The following is a 20,540-nucleotide window of genomic DNA, read 5'->3' on the forward strand; positions in this document are numbered from 1 at the left end:
GTGCAAAAGGATAAGTGTGGGGGTGTGATGAGTGCATATTTATGCCCACATTTATGTTTTAAAATTCAAATTTTTGATGGGATAATTGTGCTTAAATAGTTGATTTTAAGTGAATTTGTGATGATTGGAATTGTTGGTTTTGGAAATTAAAAGAGACGTAAAAGGTGAAATATTGAAAGACAATTCTGTATTCATGGGAGACGACTCAAGGTTACTTTAACCCTATCTACTTTCTTGAATACTACTTGGCAATATTGAAGTTGCTTTGAAAAGTAGTATTAATTTGATAGCTTCAACGACAACATATCAGTATGTATATATTATATATGAATTATCTATTCTTTCATAGTAAACGTGTGATATTTCTTTTAGTAGTTGTATACTATTAAATTTAGATGTCACAATATTATTGAATTATAAATTTATAATTTATTTAAAAATCTTTATTTGAAATAGTTTTAATGGATTTAATGGATTATAATGTAATATAAATATATTATTATAATATATATAACCTTATAATAATATAAGGAAATTATAATTACTAACGAAGCTATAGAATTTAATAGATCTAATAATTAATATGTTAAAAGTTTAATAAAATAATAGATTTTTAGAAATATTGTTGGTCAGATTACACTTTTATACAAGTGATATCTTAAAGAGGATTTACATAAACAAATATATAAAGTAACATTTTAACAAAAATCAAATTTAAAGCATTCTAAAGTCTGATGTCACTTAATTTCTAATACCATAGTAATATCATATTTTATATAACTATTGAAGACAATATTAATGTTATTTCAAAATTTTACTTATATTTATTTCTATTACTTCAATTAATATTTTATAATTAAAAAGGGTTAGTCACTGCTAACAATCAAGAATTATAAGCCATCTCCATCACAGTAACATGTTTGAGCACACAGAACCCAATAAAACTAAAGCATAGAATCTTTTGTAATTTCAAACAATGACCCCTTTCGTGTACAATGTTGGTTGGTCGTTATTTTGTTTTCTAACATAATAGAGACGAAACATTGGTCATCAGCTTAATAAATTTTGACCATGGAAGTAATAATAAGATGGAACAAAAACTACGTACTATTGTCAAATAATAATATTGCTAGTAAGAAAAATAAAAACAGCATAAACTATGAGTATAAATAACTAAAATTGAACGTAAGTTGCCGGAACAGGAATCTTGAATCAGAAAGCAACCTTATTAATAATTGCATAACATAATTAAAGTCCATGATCTCTATATAAGCCACTATAGTCCGTCGTTCAATGCATTCCAACTCAACTTTCTTCCAAAACTCACAAATCATTTGTTGGTGATAGAAATGGCTTCCAGCAGCCAAAAACAATACGTTTTAGCTCTGTTCCTTCTCTTTGCAGTTGGAATTTCCCAAGTGATGTCCCGCAAGCTGCATGAGACATCCTTGAGAGAAAGACATGAACAATGGATGCAAGATTATAAAAAAGTGTATAAGGACGCGGCAGAGAAGGAAAAACGTTTCCAGATATTCAAGGACAATGTGGAGTTCATTGAATCATTCAATGCTGCTGCCAACAAACCCTACAAGCTTGGAGTTAATCACTTTGCTGACCTCACAGTTGAGGAGTTCAAGACTTTCCGTAATGGATTGAAGAGGCCACACGAGTTTAGCACCACACCATTTAAGTATGAAAACGTGACTGCTATTCCTGCAGCCATAGACTGGAGGACAAAAGGAGCTGTTACTCCAATCAAAAACCAAGGTCAATGTGGTAAGATATATAAAGAACATCTTTTTAATCAGTGCTTTATCATGTTCAATGATGATCATCGTCTCATTTAAAGTTCATTGTGTCACTCTTTGGACTAATGTGTAGAATAATTTTGTTTGAAAAATTGTAGGGAGCTGTTGGGCATTTTCAACTGTGGCTGCAACTGAGGGTATACACCAGATAGCGACAGGAAAACTGGTGTCGCTCTCAGAGCAAGAGCTAGTGGACTGTGACACAAAAGGTGTGGACCAAGGGTGTGAAGGGGGTTACATGGAAGATGGGTTTGAATTCATTATAAAAAATGGTGGAATCACGAGTGAGGCAAACTACCCCTATAAGGCAGCTGATGGGTCTTGCAAGAAAGAAAGCACACCGGTGGCTGAAATAAAAGGGTATGAGAAGGTTCCTCCCAAGAGTGAGAAGGCACTGCAGAAAGCTGTGGCTAACCAACCGGTGTCAGTTTCTATCGATGCAGATGGTTCAGGTTTCATGTTTTACTCGAGTGGAATATACTCAGGAGAATGTGGAACTGAACTTGACCATGGTGTTACTGCAGTGGGTTATGGCATTGCTAATGGAACTGAGTATTGGTTGGTGAAGAATTCATGGGGCACAGAGTGGGGTGAGGAAGGGTATGTGAGGATGCAGAGAGGTATATCTGCCAGCCATGGTTTATGTGGAATTGCCTTGGATTCCTCTTATCCAACTCTCTGAATACTTCAATTATCTATGTAAATTGTCTTTCAAGAACCTTGCTTTTCTGTTCGTGCGTACGCAAGGGCCAATTTTTTCTTTTGTTTCTTTTAACTTGTGTTAAGAAAATTAATATAATTATTATTCTATTTCAATGAATAATTTATTTATATAATTATATTTATGTGTTACAATAATTATGTATAGTTATAAATATAATATTTAAATAAAGAATTTGATAACATAAAAAAATAATTAAATACAATTTTTTCTTTTATAGCAAATTAATTAAAAATAAATAATATTATTTTAATATTGATTTATTTTATGTTAAAATAATGGATTATAGAAAGTATAATAAATAATACCAATAATAAAATAGTAATAGATTATACTACTACTACTAATAATAATAATAACAATAATAATAAAATATCAAGAATAAGATTAAAAATTAAAATTTAGATATGAATTTTTATTTTAAAATATAAAATTAACATAATAATTTATTATTGATTGTAGTAAAATAATATTGTTATACAATTAAAACTTATAATTAAACTTTTGAATTAAATATTGTATTAAAATAAAATGTGTATTCATAGATAAAGTAAAATATAAATATATTGTGCAATATAATCCCTAAACAATAAAATACAAAGTGTTAAAATTTGTAAATAAAAACACATGTAAACAACTTAAAACACATAGGAATCCTGAAAATGTATTGACAGAATCAGTGAAAAATGAGTTAAACCTAAAATATTCTAAATAAAAGTAACATGTATAGAATGCAACATATTCTGAAATGAATCTCTATTAAAAATATTAAAGTAACATGAATTTAAACTATAAAATTTTTACATAATAATTTATTAGTAATGTACAGTAAAACAATATTATTATATGATTAAAATTTATTTGAGTTATATATTATATTAAAATAATACATATATACACGAATAATTATTACAATAATTATGTATAGTTATAAATATAATATTTAAATAAAGATTAAGGCATTTGAACTAAATTTCTTCTTTATATATATTTATGATGGTAGGAATAGCATACTGTACAACTTAAGTTTACTAAATAATATAATAAATTGTAACTAAGTATAAAACTTAATTATTTTAAATATGCTATTTATCTTCAAAATTTAAATTTAACTTCCGTCTTAACACGCATATAGTATATTCTTTCAATCTTTTTATCTCTTTCAATATATCATTTTTAATATCTTATAGTTATAATTATCATTTTTAATATCTTATAGTTATAAATTTATACCCATATACTTTTGAAACAAGTTATCAATAATTAAGTATAAGACATAATAAAAATATATTATTTATTATTAATCTAAAATATAACTCGTATCTTTAATAATTTTTTTTAAGAACTTTTAACTTTTTGTTTCTACCATTATTGTCTAATATTATATATCTGTTTCATAGGGTTGAAGTCACATACTCAAAGCATTCTAAATTGTCTTGAAAGTCAAACGAGTTACCTAGTGGTCCTCTAGTTGGCACGTAGGCCGAACGGGCTCCCTGGTGGTCCTCCTTCCTCCAAGTTACGTTGTTCGTTCTCCCTCCTCCTTGTTGAAGTCGTGTGAGCGGGCACTTGTCAAAGGCACTCCGACGCTCAAGTTAGTAATGTAACCAAGCGGTTAGCAAAGCAAGTAATGGATATGTATATTGTGCATCGTGATCGTAAAGTCATACCTGAGACCTTTATTTATACTAGTCGTGATGGACCTTTACCTTCCTTTAGCCTAATGACGGCCCAATCATACCTTAATCTGCTTTAGGGGCTTAATGAGTCATTATCGTTTAAAATCAAACCATGTGGTCAGCCTCGGCTGTCGGCCTAAGTGGTCGGCCACTCGGTTTGGTGGTCAACCTGAATGATCAGCTGGGTGGTTGGCCTAGGTGGTCGATTGAACGGTCGGCCTGGATCATCGGCCTGATGGTCGGCCTAGTGATTGGCCTTGGGTGGTTGGCCTAGGTGGTGCCCAAGAGACCGTACGATATACACTACCATAAATGCACTGTTTACCGAAGGACTATTACCGAAGGCCTTCTGGACCGTCGGTAATTAGCACATATCGAAGGATTTTGCCCTTCGGTATTGGGCTGGTGTTTACCGAAGGCTTTAGCCCTTCGGTATTGGGCAACAAATTTATCGAAGGCTTTCGCCCGTCGGTATAGGCATTGACTTAATGAAATCTGAATTTGGGATTTCCCTCTTCCATTCTCTGAAAATCCCTACGAAAGCAAGGTCCCCTTTTCTGAGTTCCCTCTCCCCTCTCCCTTGTCCCCCAACCGTAATCCCTACGAAAGCAAGGTCCATTACGTTTCCGCCATCACCATTGGTGATTCTGGAGCTCCTCTCCATTGTCGAAAAGCGTCTACGGTTGAAGGACGGAGGCATTGGCGTGACGCCTTCGGTTGTGGACGGTGGTTGTCTTAGGATTTGTTGACGACGATCCTTTGGCAGCGTGAGGAGGTACGTCGTGCCGGGTCAGTGGGTTGTGGCGCGGTTTTGAGCAGAGGTTGGAGTTGGCGAGGAGGCTAATCCAGGGGCTGTCGGTGAGAAGGGCTTCGCGAGATAGCTGTCGGAGGTGGTACAATACCTAAGGTTGTCGCTGTTGTGGAGGTAAGTTATTGCTTCGATCAATTGCATCAAATTATGTTGTTGTATTGTATAGTTGTAGTTAAATATCCAGTAGTGTATTTGCGTTTTGACAATATTACTGCAAAAAGTAGTTGATACTTCTTGTATGGTTTAGTGATAAATAGTTTGGGAAGAAAAAGTTTAACAACGGTGAGAAATAAAATAAAATGGGCAGAGTATTTTGTTACCCATTCTAAAACTGTAGGATCAATGCCATCAACAAGCAGTTGAAGGCTCCAAATATCTTGCTTCCATAGTGAATCTTGTTTGTCACTTGTGAAAGGCCAAATTGCCCGAAATCCATATCATATGGACTGCAATAAGGGAGGACAATTTGCCTTGTGGATCAAGGGCCACTAGATTACAATGAACCTATCTACTCTTCCCTTACTTGAACTGCTCTTCGAAGTGGCTCATTTTCTTTGTTATGAAGCTGCTTCCGTTCTAGATGGCCTCAAATCCTATTCCCTGCATGATCTTCCTCACTACAGTACAGTTTTGGTGATGAAAGAAAACTACACTACACTAGTGGAAATCACACGACTGAATCCTACACTACTGCTCTGGACTCCTGGAAGAGAGACCTCTCCCAGGCCGTGACTCTCTATGGAACCCCTTTTTCACGGTCTGCTTCCTCCTTATATTCTTGGAAGTGCACTCTTTCCTTTGTTCCAGCCAGCTTCCCCATGTTTTTGGTCTCCCATTATCATCCATTGGTGCTTTGAGTGTTGTGTGTTTCTCGGTGACAGTGTGTTGTGGCTGCTTCCATGGAAATGTTCAGAATTTCTTCATTCTCCCTGCGCATGCCATAATGAAAAGAGTCTCGACTTTTCTGAAAATAAGGGAAAGTTGCCCTCATTTCCTACGTGTATTCCCATGCCAAATAAACAAATAATTTACATTTGAGTGTGTGGCTTCTCTCTTCTGTTTGCCTCTGAATGATGTGGTGAGTGTTGAGCTGCTGGACCATCTTGGAGCCTGGCCATGAGACCTTCCATCCAAGCTAATGGATTATGTGAATTCTTTCCAGCCGTGAACTCCCTTCTTCATTCCCAAACAATGAATCCACTCTTCTCCCTTGACACTCCCGGTTCTTCTTCACTCTGCTGTACTTGTGGCTCTTTTTCTCCAACTTCATTCTTCATGTGTTCAACAGGAAATGTGTGTGGTCACTAACTGGTCCAAATAATTAAGAAAATTGATACAGTATAGTATTAGTAAAAAACAGGATAATATTGTGTGGAAAATGAGTTTGAATTTTTTTTACTTAAAATTGTGGAAGCCAGGCTGTGTAGGTTAGCTTTAGGATTTTCTTTTTGATGTTGATAGTTATCCATCGTTTTCAGTTATAGACAATTATAGAAATGCTCATTTATTAGGAATGGACAATACCAATTTCACCCTCATTCGTCCATTTAATTATTGTTGTGTTCTGCCTCACCCTCTCTTAACCCCAGTCATAAATGAATCACTCTGTTAACCACTGGTATATAGATATAAGACCAGTTTTATGATATAATGGTGCAGGGTTTGTAGTTTAGCAAACTAATAATGGGTTATTTGAATCAATGAAGTGTACTATATATATTGTTTAGATGATTTTATTGTTCAATATGTGATAAAATATAAGGATGTAGATAAAACTATGGTATAAGAAAGTAAGATAAATATTAATTTATGAATTATTTAGTGAGTATTGTCATAAAAAAGTATACAATAATGGTGATAGTCATTAGCAGGATGACATTAGTGATAATATGAATTATGATAGCATGTTTCTGTTCACTGTTTCAGTTTGGGTTTTTCACCGTGCTCACTTCATTGCCTGTGTCTTAGGTACTTAAAATTTCTTGTAACTCATTCTCTACAGTTAGATGTAGTGTATAAGGACTTCCTTGAGTCAATGATTGTACTGTTGAGTATTGATTCCACTGATTTCTACATTATGGTGCAAATTTTGTGTAAAAAGTGTTGCACATTTGGCTACAACAGTGGTCTTTTTTTAAATCTGTCCATTTCAGTGCAGTTTCAACATTTGTGGAAGTGTATTTTACCTTTTCAAACATGTATGCACTGTTTATTTGGTCAAATTTGATCTCATATGCAAAATCACTTCCTAAACCATCCATTTTGCCTTAATTTGGAAGTGAACTAGTGAATTTTGAGTGCAATGTGTGTCTTTGCTAGGTTAGTGTCTAAACACCTTCAAATTGATGATACAAAGTTGCTAAAAACATCAATTTATATTTCCAAACGTGTTTATGAACAATCACCCATTAAACCACTAAATTTGCCTAAAATTGGAAGTGGACCACTGATTTTGTGGTGTAATCTGTTTCTTGGCTGTTTAAGTGTTTGCACACATCCAATTAGATGATATAAACTTGCTTGAAGTCTCAATTGAGCCTAACAAACAGTGGCATTCATTTTGACCACTGTAGTCCCATTTTTTTAGCCATTTCTAGTGCAATTTTTCAGCTTTAGCTTGCTGTTTGAAAACTTCAGAGGAGAAATATTAAAACCTGTACTTATGTGAGGTAACTTAAACAGTCCACAGTAGAATTTTGATTGTGTCAATCATTACTTAACCTTCATTATCTGTATCTGGGTCAGCCCTATGTTGGTTTTGATTCTAAGTTTAAAACAACATTAAGGAACACCTGATTAGCACCAAAGTATATCATAAACTCACCATAAATGGTTACTGGACAACACAAAATTTTAGACTTCAATTTCAAAACTTAGATGGCCAAAGATTGAATAGGCAATTAAGAAAAGTTTATAAACGAAGTAGGCACTGAAATATAATCTAGGAAATGCTCTAGATGCAGTGTTTGTTGTCAATAACTACCATATTATAATTGAAAATGAAAGTGCATATTATGAACAATATGGGTAATTATTAAAGATGAAACTCCATATGGGTTTTTACCATTTATAACATCTCTGACAGAAGCAACTTATTGAAGTTGCTTCATATATTAAAAGTGTAGTTTGTAATGATGAATTCTGTTTGAACTTTTAGGAGTTTTGTCTGACTTTTATGTTTGGAAAGTGATAAAGCCATGCTCATAATATAGCTATTAATTATTCCGAATAGACAATAGATGACGTAGCTAAAAGTAGTAGCTTAAACTCAAAATTTGACAACTAAGAACCTAAAAGTAGTATCTAAAATACACTAAAAGTGCAAACCTGCATTTAGACCACCAGTGAATGTTGATCTACTGTATATTGATGTATTTATTGTATGCTCCTGTATATTGTATGTTGATGTATTAGGCTACTCCTTCATTAAGTTAAGTAGTCATTTAATTTCTTATGGTACTAAAAACATCCTTTTCTTTGAATTGTTTTATATTTGAACTATAATTACATTATCTATACATTAATGGATGTTCTATGGATTAATTGATGTTCAATGGATATTGATAATTGATTGCATCTTTGAGATGCACATTATGCATGTTTGTATGTGCTTGAAAACTGATATGCAGGTCTGTTTGTAATTGAAATTTGATATACAGGTCTGGTATGCACAAGAAATACCATTTCTCTGAAACCTTCTCTGCAATTTACCGAAGGCTTTTGCCCTTCGGTAATTACCGAAGGCTTTTGGCCCTCGGTAATTACCGAAGGCTTTAGGCCCTCGGTAATTACCGAAGGCTTCTGGCCCTCGGTAATTACCGAAGGGCAAAAGCCCTCGGTAATTATTAGCGACAAGAGATTTACCGAAGGATTTTTGGCCGTCGATAAGCCTTCGGTAAACACCCTTTATCGACGGCTTATGGCATTTTCCGAGGGCTTCTGGCCTTCGGTAATGCCCTACTTTTTTGTTGTGATACAAGCACCCCAAGCCCGAGCATGATGTTGATTACGCAAAGGGGTTCTGCACATGCCACTCTGGTTGGTTTTTGTCTCTATGCCTCTTCGGTGTGGCCGGTCGAGATTCCTTTGAGACCAAACAATTGAGGTTGAACACTTGGGGCCGATTTTGGCTAAATACCTAAGGCTATGGAAGGTCGAGAAGTTGAGGCCGAATGATCAAATACTTTTGAGGCCACGAATGGTCGACCAATTAAGGGCGAATGACAGAAAAATTAAGGTCGAGTGATGATAACAGTTGAAAAACTGTTATTTTCATGCTTAAAATTGACACAAAAAGACACCTTTACACTTAGAAACTAGCTTGAAATCATGCTTTTATCCATATTTTCAGAAATAAGAGAGCTAGACAGGTTTATGCTTGATTTCAGTGTTTTTGTGCAGGTTTTAAGGTGAATTTAGTGAAAGAAGTGAAGAAGGAGAGAGATGGAATCAGAAAAGTCAAACAGAAACCAGAAAAGTCAACCAGTCAACCAGAAAAGTCAACCAGTCAACCAAAAAGTCAACCAGTCAACCAGAATACGAAAAAAGTCAACCAGACGAGTTTTGGGCCAGTTTTATGCGATTTTATGATCTGTTTGGGCCTGGACCCGTTTTCTATTATTTTTATGTCCTATTTAAAGACCTAGATGTCTTAGGGTTGGTATCTTTGGCAGAAGCGAAGCAAACACTCTCTCTTCCACCCCTTTGAAGGAGGATCTTGGATGCTCAGGCTACCTCTTCACCTTTCTAGGGTTTTATCTTTCATTCTTTCATTATTGTTCATCTAGGTTCACCATGAATATGGTGAACTAAACCTTGTATGTTTGTTGGGGAATCAATGTAATCTTTTGAAGCTCTCATATATGGAATTTGTGCTTGCATCTTAATCTAAGATTTATGCTTTCTTTCATCATTAGTTAGGGCTTTTCCTCTTTGCTTAATGCTTGCTTTGTTTAACTTGATCATCCAATGCATGATTATTGATTTTGTCGATACGGGAACGTACGGGGAAGTCTAGATCCGGGGAACTACTCCTAATATTATATTGGTTGTCGTTAAGCTCCTGCACTTGATAAACTAATTATTAGGAATGCTAGGAATTGTATGAACTCAGGGAGAAGCCTTCTTGAAAGGTAATTTAGAGAGTGGCATTAACAATGATGACTTGAATGTTGAATTCCTAAAATATATGAGAGTGGATAAGATGAAATTGACCCCCAACAACATATTCATCAATATATTTCATTGAAAGTGCTTGTCTTTTGTTTTAGCCATTGATCAACCTCATGCATACATGTTTATTTTCGTCTTTTGCATATTAAACTCCAATTATTTTGTTCTTAAGTCTTAGCTAATCAACAAATCACATAACTAAACTAGGCCGTGAGTCCTTTGGGAGAACGATACTTGGTCTTACCGAGTTTATTACTTGAAACGATTCGGTCATACTTGCCGATTGTTAAACAAGTTTGTGACATCATATTTTGGTGATCATAAATTTGTGCATCAAGTGACCGAATAGTTGAGGCCGAATGACCAAAAAGTTGTGAGACCGAATGGCCGAGTTGAACACTTGACGCCAAATTTGACTAAGTACTTGTGAGGCCAGCAAAGGCCGAGCAGTTGAGGCCGAATGACCGAATAGTTGAGGTCGAATGACCAAATAGCCTAAGAGATCGAATAACCAAGTTGAAAACTTGATGCCAAATTTGGCTAAGTACCTGTGAGGCCAGTGAAGGCCGAGCAGTTGAGGTCAAATGACCGAATAGTTGAGGCCGAATGACCTTATAGCTGAGGCTGAATGGCCGAATACCTTTGAGGTTGAATGGTTGAATACCTTTGGTGAAGATCCATGGTCGCCGACCTTCGATGTGGCCAGCTGTGATTCATTTGGTGAAGATCCACGGACACCCTAAGTGGTAGTGGTTCATTAAGAACTCGTTGTTCACCGCTCGACCAAGTCGACAGTGGTTCCTTTCGGAATGCTCCGTTCATCAACTTAGGCGTTGTTCGTACCAGACGGCAGTGGTTCCTTTCGGAACTCTTAGTTCACCATCCGGCTAAGTTGACAGTGATTCCTTTCGGAGCGCTCTGTTCATCAACTTGGGTTTATGCTCACTATTTGTTCATTCGATTTCGTTTTTCTTTGTTCACAATTTCGCTGTGAGGTCGAAAGGCAGAATGGTTGACTTCCTGTGAGGCCGAATGGTTGAATACATATGAGGCCAAGTTTGAGAAAGTACGTGAGAGGTCAAGGTACGCCCGAATGACTGAGGCCATGGGAGGCCGGTAAGTTGAGGCCAGGGTATGGACGAACAACTGAGGCCATGGGAGGCCGGGAAGTTGACTCTAAGGTGTGGTCGGACGACTAAGGCCAATAATTGGGGCCAAATGGTTGAACATTTATAAGCCCAAGTTTGAGAAATTGCCTAAGAGGTCTAGGTATGATCGGACGACTAAGGCCATGGGAGGTTGGGAAGTTGAGGCCAGGGTATGGCCGAACGACTGATTATCAATACTTGGCCGAGGCTGAATGGCCTCGATAGGATGGTTGAGGCTGGATGGCCGAGGCCGGATTGTTGAGGCTAGATAACCAAGGCCGAACGAATGAGTATGAACACTCGATGTCCTTTAAAGCACCACTCACTAGTTCCTTATGGCTACAATGAGGATACTCGTTTGGCCCCACGATGGGCACTATAATGTTTCGAGCTTAGGGTTGAAGTCCCATACTCAAAGCACTCCAGATTGTCTCGAAGGGTGGACGAGCTACCTAGTGGTCTTCAAGTTGGTACCTAAGCCGGACGAGCTCCCTGGTGGTCCTCCTTCCTCCAAGTTACGTTGTTCTTTCTCCTTCCTCCTTGGCTAAGCCGTGTGGGTGGGCACCTGTCAAAGACACTCCGACGCTTAAGTTAGTAATGTAACTGAGCAGTTGGCAAAGCAAGTAATACATGTATATTGTGCATCGTGATTGTAAAGTCATACTTGAGACCTTTATTTATACTAATCTTGATGGACCTTCATCTTTCGTTGGCCTAATGACGACCCAATCACACCTTAATCTGCTTTAGGGGCTTAATGAGTCATTCTCGTTTATAATCAAACCATGTGGTCGGCCCAAGTGGTCAACCTGGTGAGTGGTCGGCCACTCGATTTGGTGATCGATCTGGATGGTTGACCAGAATGATCGGCCAGATAATTGGCCTAGGTGATTAGCCTGATGATCAACCGAACGGTCAACCTATATCATTGGTCTAATGGTGGCCCAGTGATTGGCCATGAGTAATGGCTTAGGTGGTGTCTACGAAACTGTACTCTACAATACTTGTTTTATCTTTTTGATTGTCTACGTTTTATGTTATTTCTTTGTACAATTTAAAATAATATGTTATATTGAGTTTTTTTTTGGGATATTGTTATTAGAATATAAGATTGGAAAAAATTAAAATATATCTAAATGAACAAATTCAAATTAAAATATGTTTAAATATTTTTTAATTAACTTTTTAATAATTAATTAAAAAAATTATTGACTATTAAAAATAAGGAATTAGAAACATAAAATACGTAAACTTTCAACGTCCATAAAGTTTTGGGAATCATGAAAAATTGTTATTTGATTGATCATGATTAATTCTTGTTAAGTTTCTTATATGTTTTAAAGTTTTCATCTCTAGAATGTTATTTATTTAATTTAATTCATGTTTATTTAAAAACTTAAATATTTAAACTTTTTATTTATTGGTTTGATTGTCATAATATTTAATATCAACTATTCAGTCACACGTAAAATATAATAAATATTTTTAGTGATTTAATAGTCTAACATAAAACAATAAGAAAATTCGTAAAATAATAATGAAAACAAAATAAAAGAAAGTGTAATAATATAATCACTTGATTTTATACTTTTTAATTTTTTTATTAACAAAACAAAAAAGTGAGAGAATAACTTATTCTTATCCGTATATTTTTTATTTAAACATAAAACTTGATAAAATATGCTACTAATATGTTATCATTTTAAAATTTAAAATATCTGTTATAGTATGTTTTTACTAATTAATACAATTTTATAACTTTTTTCAATTTTATTTACATTAAGATGTTCCTCTCCATTCTCATTTTTATTTTTTCTTGTTATTTCACTTTTTAAAGGTTCTTTTTCCTTTATCTTTTACAAGATTTATTCTTCATATCACATTTCTTTCAAAATCTAATCGTAGTTTGTTGCACCAGAAAAGGTAGATAACATATTTACTTGATTAATTTTTATAAAAAAGGCTTAATTCTTTGTTTTGTTCTCACTACAAGAAAATAGTTAGTTATTTGTCATTACATATAGATTAAAATTTGTATCTAATAAACCTATTATATACGGATATTACATACGGGTATTGGGAAATTTGTTACATACAAATTTTTCATACATAATGGTGGCGCCTTTGAGCGCGAAGTTTCCTAAGGATGGATTCGTATTTAGTATCCGTGTGTAAGCTGATAAAATCTTACATGTTGATATTATATACGAATTTTGAAAAATAAAACAATTAAAAATTAAATTGAAAGCTGCCTAAAAGCTAAAACGTTGTCTCGAAAATTTTTCTCCTCTCACTCTCGAAAAAAACTCATTTTTCCCTCTTGGTGTAGCTCACGGGTTGCCTTTCTCCCTCTCTCTCTTGGACTCTACCAGATTTTCTCCCTCTTCTTGAACCTTCAGTCCACTTCTTCACTCCACTTCTTCTTGAACCTCTCATCTCGAACCTCTCTTCTCTAGATCTGTCAGTCCACCTCTCCGCTCGCGAGCCTTCGATTTTGTCAAACCCGCACTCCACCTCTCTTCTCTAGAACCCTGTTCGAGGGTTTTTCCATATCGTGGCCAACGCCAAACAATCTCAATCATCAATTGATTCTTCTTTCCAGCCCTAAATCTGGTAAGTGATTCTTCTCTTTCATCATTTTCGTAGATGCCTAGAAATCTTTAAAATCGAAAAAGGGTCAAACATGCAAACCCTAATAAGTGTTAATTTCATTTTAATTGGCCTATTTTTGGTTCGTCTAGCAAGACATAGTTGGATTCTGACGGGGCATCGATTGAGGCGGGTGTTGCGGTTTAAGTTGAGACAAATACAACCTGGTGTTGCGAAGGTCGTTGTAGTGAAGGAACCAGAAAAAGGTGTTTTTAATTTCCTTTTTTGCTTGGTTTGGTATGCAATGTACTTTAGTGTGTGTGTGTGTGTATGTGTATATATATATATATATATATATATATATATATATATTGTTGATAGGGGGAGCACATGTGATAGTTAAACTTAATCCCTATTATGTTGGTTTTTTATGATGACAACACATTGATAATAATAACACATGAATGTTGTCAAGGCACAACAAAAAGGAGTTTCTATGTGTTATATCAATGCATATGTTGAACATACTAATGTGACTGTATATTATCATATTTATGATGAGATTATATTTGTGTATGCACAATGTATGATTCTGTGTTATGAATACCACATGTACAAAAAATATATCTAAATGACAAAATTGATTACAGTGTTGTAGTAATCAACTTAGGTAATCAGACAACTTATGGTTTTGAACTATGACAAAACAACTAGTTTGAATCGATTACATTAGTTATTGAATCGGTTAAAACTCGTGTATTTGCATATATCATTTTCAAATGTGTTGTGATGAGTCTTTGGAATTTTTATTTTTCAAAATTCTGTTAAGTGTTGAAGCTTAATCGATTACATGCTTTGTGTATTCAATTAAGTCTGTTATGTTTGTACATTGATTTCTTGCTAGTCATAACTGCTATAAAGGTCATATTTTTAAATGTGTTTGACAAGCATTTAATGAGAATCAATTACATTAATTATGTATTCAATTAAGAGCTAAGTTTGTTGTACTTTTGTTACATCTGTTTAATGTAACCGATTACATAAGTTTAGTAATCGATTGCTTTGCATCAGAACTGATATAAACTATTTATTGACGCATTGTTTGAAAATCTGTAACGATTGATCATACTTACACTTTCATATCTGATTGATTTCATTTGAGAGTTTTACAGATTGCTCAAAAGCTTCAAGAATCAAGAACGAGAAGAATAAGATAATCTTGAAGCATTCTTGAGAAGCAATTTATTGGACTACATTGACTGATCGTTTTAGCACATCTGAAGGTGCATCTTGATTGATTAGGAGAGAATAATTGCAATCTTGAATTTGTTGTTTCCCTGTATGTGAGTGTCAGGACGAAGAGTGGTGTGCTCTTGACTTTGACGGGGGATATCTCAAAAGGTTTGCTGCAATAGGGATAGGTTGTTCTATGTTGGCAAGTGTTGTTGTTTCTATATTTGATTAAGAGTTTGTGAGGTGTTTACATTTAAGAGTTGCTCTGTAAAGCCTTAGCTGTAATACTCTTACCATTATAGTGAATTACTCTCCGATCTAAGGTTGATTGAGAGGGTGACTGGATGTAGGCATTAAGGTCGAACCAGTATAAAAACTGTGTTTGTTTTTCTCTCCTCTATCTCTACATTTTCATTATGATTGCATATACATGTACTGTTTCATTGCACACATTTGATTGCTGCATAAGAAAGATTTCAAGAACCTTATAGTTTGCGAAAAAGATTTAAAAAGTGCAAGTTTTTATAAAACATCAATTCACCCCTCTTGGTATAGAGAAACAAAATACATCAATTCTAAGAGTAATGTATGAGAGTTTTATCTCCATAGTTGACAAATTTGCATGTGTTTCACTTGTCACAATTGTGAAAGACTATATGAGATCCTAATAATGTGTTTGAGTTGGACAAAGTTCAGGTAAGAGAAAATCTATCTTTAGATACTAAATTTGTACGAGTATTGGATTATCATACCAAACAACTACGAAGAGCATTTGTACAATAAATGTATTATGGGATGAAAAGACTTAGGACTCTTGTGGGAGTTGGTGGAAAACATGCAAAAGTCATATCTATATATCTTTCTTGGTAAGCATAATTTTCAAGGATGAAAATTTTGCACCCAATGGGTAAGATGTAAAATCTAATTTTTTTTAAAGTGATAAAATAAATTAAATAGAAGAATGTTTATAATTTAAGTTATTATGTTAGTTGTATTAAAAAAAATGTGGTAACTTGGTTGCCTAGATAAGGTTTTAGTGTAGGTTTTATCTCAATTATTGACCTTATACTTTAAGGTCAATTTTATCACAATGAGACCTATTTATTTTTATTTGAGTGGATATCTAGATAAATAATTTATTTTGATACAATATATGGATGATTTTTTAAGAAGACGTAATACCAATAAAATATGTATTTATTTTAAATAAGTAATTAATATCATTGTCAATCAAAATATTGAAACAACGAAGTTACAGTCTTTATAATATGTTAAAGTTTCTTATTTGTACCGAATGTGAAATTAATTAGATTTTCAACATATTCATATAATAAATATATATGTTATTATCGACACGCCGTTTACATCATTGAAGGCTTAGTTTTCCCAACAACCACCTTAACTATCTCGTTATAATTGGAAGGGCCTTCAAGGATATGGAAAGATATCTATTTTTGCATGCACTTAACAATTAGATAATAGTTAAAAATTACTAACCACACAGTGATGCTTCCTCCAAGAACCACAGATTCAGCTAATACTTTAGTTGGTATATTTCATTATCGTATTAATATCGAATAATTGTACAATGTCACCATGTTTGCAAAATCAATTCTATAAAAAGAATATTTCAATTTTTTTTAATAAATTAAAATTAACTTGTACGAGGTTTAAAATTTAATATTTAGAGAAGTCATAATAACTTATTTATAATTATATTTTAATTTTTTTAGAAGCTTATTTTATTTTATTTAAAGTCTTTATGAGGAGCATTTCCGAAGGCCATTACCCCAAATATGTGTTTAACTTAAAATAGTTATTTATACATTTGAAGTATATATGCTATAAATGAAAATCATTTTAATGTATGTTGGCACTACTCTAGCTTGTTTGATTAAAGTGAATATTATTTCGATACAATATTTATCACTTGAAAAAAAATGATAAATAATTTATATTAATTAATAAATAGAATAGTATACAAGTGACTGATAATATATATTTCTACATGTGAACCAGCACCAGACACATCTCACAAAGGAGAAACAACATTACGTAAGCAAATGCAAGGCAAAAGGTGTGGGCTCCCAAACATTTATTTCATCATCTTTACATTAAAAAGAAATCATTTTCTTTGTAAAAGTGTAATAATTTTTTATTTTTGTATAAAGTACTTCTATAATTAAATTCTTTAATTAGAATTTTAGAAGAACACAAATATAAAATCATAAAATTTGAAACAATCTTATAGATATACAAAAAAAGTAACTATTTTATATATTTTTAAAAAGTTGTATCTTTATTATTGGTGAAAAAAATAATAAATAAAATAGGTATGATGCCTATTCATGCAAGTTTAGTAATTGTCGTAACTAGGACTGGACATAAGTATCTAAACTATACTAAACTATAATAAATTATAGTTAACTATATTTCTAATAAACTAAAAGAAATTGAACTACATATACTATATATAAACTATACTGTTTAACAGTTCAGTTACAAAAAAATTGCAGTTATACCAATTAACTAATAACCAAATCCTTTCAAGATTATCAGTGTAAGTCAGTTTTATAAAATTCCTTACTTTTCTGTCGTTTTTACGGAAAATATTTTATTTTGAGTTTTAAATATTGTTCTTTTGTTTTTGTCTTTAAGATAAGTTATATATTCTTAGACTTTATACCAATCATATAAAATATTATTTCTATTTTTACATGTTATCTATTAAAAAATTCATATTTAAAAAAAATCATTTATCAGAAATTAATGTCATTTTATGAATAGATCATTGGAAGTTTGTTTTATTTAAAACGTTTACTCTTAAACCTCCGAAAAATACTTCAGATTTATTTCAAACCTTATTATATAAATAAAATTAAATAACTTTATAATATTTTCTATAAACAAATAATTAAAATTAACATATAATTCTAATAAATTTTATTTGTTTTTGGTTTTCCTTTATGTTTTTATTCTCTTTCCTAATTTTCTTTCTTCAAAACTTACGTCTAACTCTCAGAGAAAAAATATATTTAGTTTAATAATAAATTATTCTTACAAAATATAAAATACATTTAACCTTTTAAATTATATTTGTCTCAGAATCTTTCATTTCGTTTTATATCATAAACTATAAAGACAAATTAGATATATAATTTAGTTTAATCATAAAACTAATTTTTAAATAATTTGAATATATATATATATATATATATATATATATATATATATATATAACGCTTTTATTTTTAACTATGATACCATATAATACAAAATATTCAAAATATTTATGGTCAAGAATAATTTCATGTGAAATTTTATTTTTTAATAAAATAAAAATAATAATTATGAGATTAAATAATAAATATAATGGATAATGATTAAATAATCAATATTGAACAATTTATGTTGTCATGTTAAAAAACTAAATAGAAGACTAGATGAAAATTAGATTGTCAGGTAAGTAATAATTCAAAATTATAATTATAAGATTAAATAAAATATGCAAAATATGTATAAAAATGTTATATCTCTTTATACATTTGTATACATAATACAATTTTTAATTTATACATAATGTATAGATAATAATCGAAGATAGTCATTAAATCACCAAAAAAAAATGTCAACCAGCTTATAGGGTCAGTTACAACAACAAAAAATACACGTGTTGACATATTCTTTACTAATAACTAGTGTTCATGGTTCAGTTTATAAAGTTAACTGAACTACAAATGCAAAAGTTCAGTTTCTCTAAACTGAATTAAAAACTGGTATAATTTAGTTTTTAGTACAAATAATTTAGTTTTTATAGTATAAAAAAGTATAAATAAACTAAAGTTCAGTACAATTACATTAACTATGCCCAAACTTAGTTGTATTACAAAAAAATGTGGTAACTTGGTTGCCTAGAGCTTTTCAGCAAGAGTGGTTTGGAGTTTAAGATTCACCTAGCACACTTTTTAATTTTTAATTTTTTTGAATAAGAGTTCTCAAATGGTTAGATTGCATGTTCTGGAAGTGGAAGTTATGGTTCAACGTTTTCTTAGCGCACTTATATTATTTTTGCAATTAAATGGATTTTTGGAAGAGGTAGAAGTTTGAACGTGAATTGTAGGCTGACCTAAGGGAAAGCACCCCGGTCAACTTGGTCAAATATAGTGCATAGTGTATGTGGACAATAGACAAAGAATTAATGAGCTCGTTATGAAAAATAAATTTGGATCAATCAGAAATAAATTGGATATATTCTGATTTTATTTTGAATTAATGGGTTATTATTTTAATTAAGGAATGAATCTGGTCATTATCTTTTAAGATTTAGTAGTCTAGCTTATTAGGGGATAAAAAATAGTTAAGGCTGATCTGAAGTGTTTTAAGAAGTGCAACTTATTTTTATAATGTCAGTAATTGGCTATTTCTATTCACTGCTTTATATTGAGTTGGTAAATTGCCATAGTTTTTTTAAGTAATGGTGGCTTAGAGGTAGCATTTTGTTGTTGTGTTTTATTTAATTTTATGTATATAATGATAATAAGATGGCTTTGTGAGTTTTGATTATTAAGATTTGGTCCATAATTAAATTTTTGGGTGGTACTTGCACCAAATTAGTTTTCATTAAGTGTAGTAATTTGAATAAAACTAGTTTTGGAAAATGAATGAATTTTTAGAAAGAAAGTGATTACTTAACAAAAGGAGGTTTGAGTATTGAATAACTTTTGGTAGGTGCAGGTGAATTTTTTTAAATTTGATTAATGATTTAAGTAGTGAATTTGGTGATTAATTGTCATATGAAAATAAATTGTTTATGATAAATAAAGTTTTTGTTGATGCCTAAAATTTTTGGAAAGTTGATTTATAAGAAGCTAAGTTCTTATTGATGAGTCTATAACAAATTGTTATGTGTAGAGTTAATTTTATGTATACAATGATTATAAGATGGCTTGGGAGTTTCGATTATTAAGATTTGGTCCGTGATTAAATTTTTGGGTTGTACTTGTAGCTAATTAATTTTCATTAGGTGTAATTTGAATATAACTAGTTTTGGAATATGAATGGATTTTTAGAAAGAAAGTGATTACTTAACAAAAGGTGGTTTGATTGAATGACTTGGTGGGTGCAGGTGAATTTTTGAAAATTTTATTTATGGCTTAAGTAATGAAATTTTTTATTAGTTGGCATATGAAAATAAATTGTTTATGATAAATAAAGATTTTTTGAAATCTAAATTTTTTGGAAGGTTGATTTAGCTAAGTTCTTATTGATGAGTCTATAACAAATTGTTATATGTGCTAGTGGTTAAATATTAGTGTAGAGGAAGATAACTTTTCTGGCGGGAATATCTTTATGGTTTTAGTAATTGTGGTAATTAAATGT

The 20,540-nt window shown here is 32.3% G+C and overlaps 1 protein-coding gene across 1 annotated transcript; it reads left to right on the top strand.

Annotated features, from left to right (window-relative positions):
• The first annotated feature begins 1,349 nt into the window (after window positions 1-1,349).
• LOC148196972 (senescence-specific cysteine protease SAG39-like) lies at window positions 1,350-2,554 on the top strand. The gene is made up of 2 exons (XM_088092842.1): window positions 1,350-1,776; window positions 1,907-2,554. The coding sequence occupies exons 1-2, from the start codon at window positions 1,350-1,352 to the stop codon at window positions 2,488-2,490; spliced, it is 1,011 nt and encodes a 336-aa protein (XP_087948968.1). The 3' UTR covers window positions 2,491-2,554.
• The last annotated feature ends 17,986 nt before the right edge of the window (window positions 2,555-20,540 follow it).

Source organism: Vigna umbellata, chromosome 6, assembly GCF_029865625.1.
Source record: "Vigna umbellata cultivar VRB3 chromosome 6, Vumbellata_1.0, whole genome shotgun sequence".
NCBI lineage: Eukaryota > Viridiplantae > Streptophyta > Magnoliopsida > Fabales > Fabaceae > Vigna > Vigna umbellata.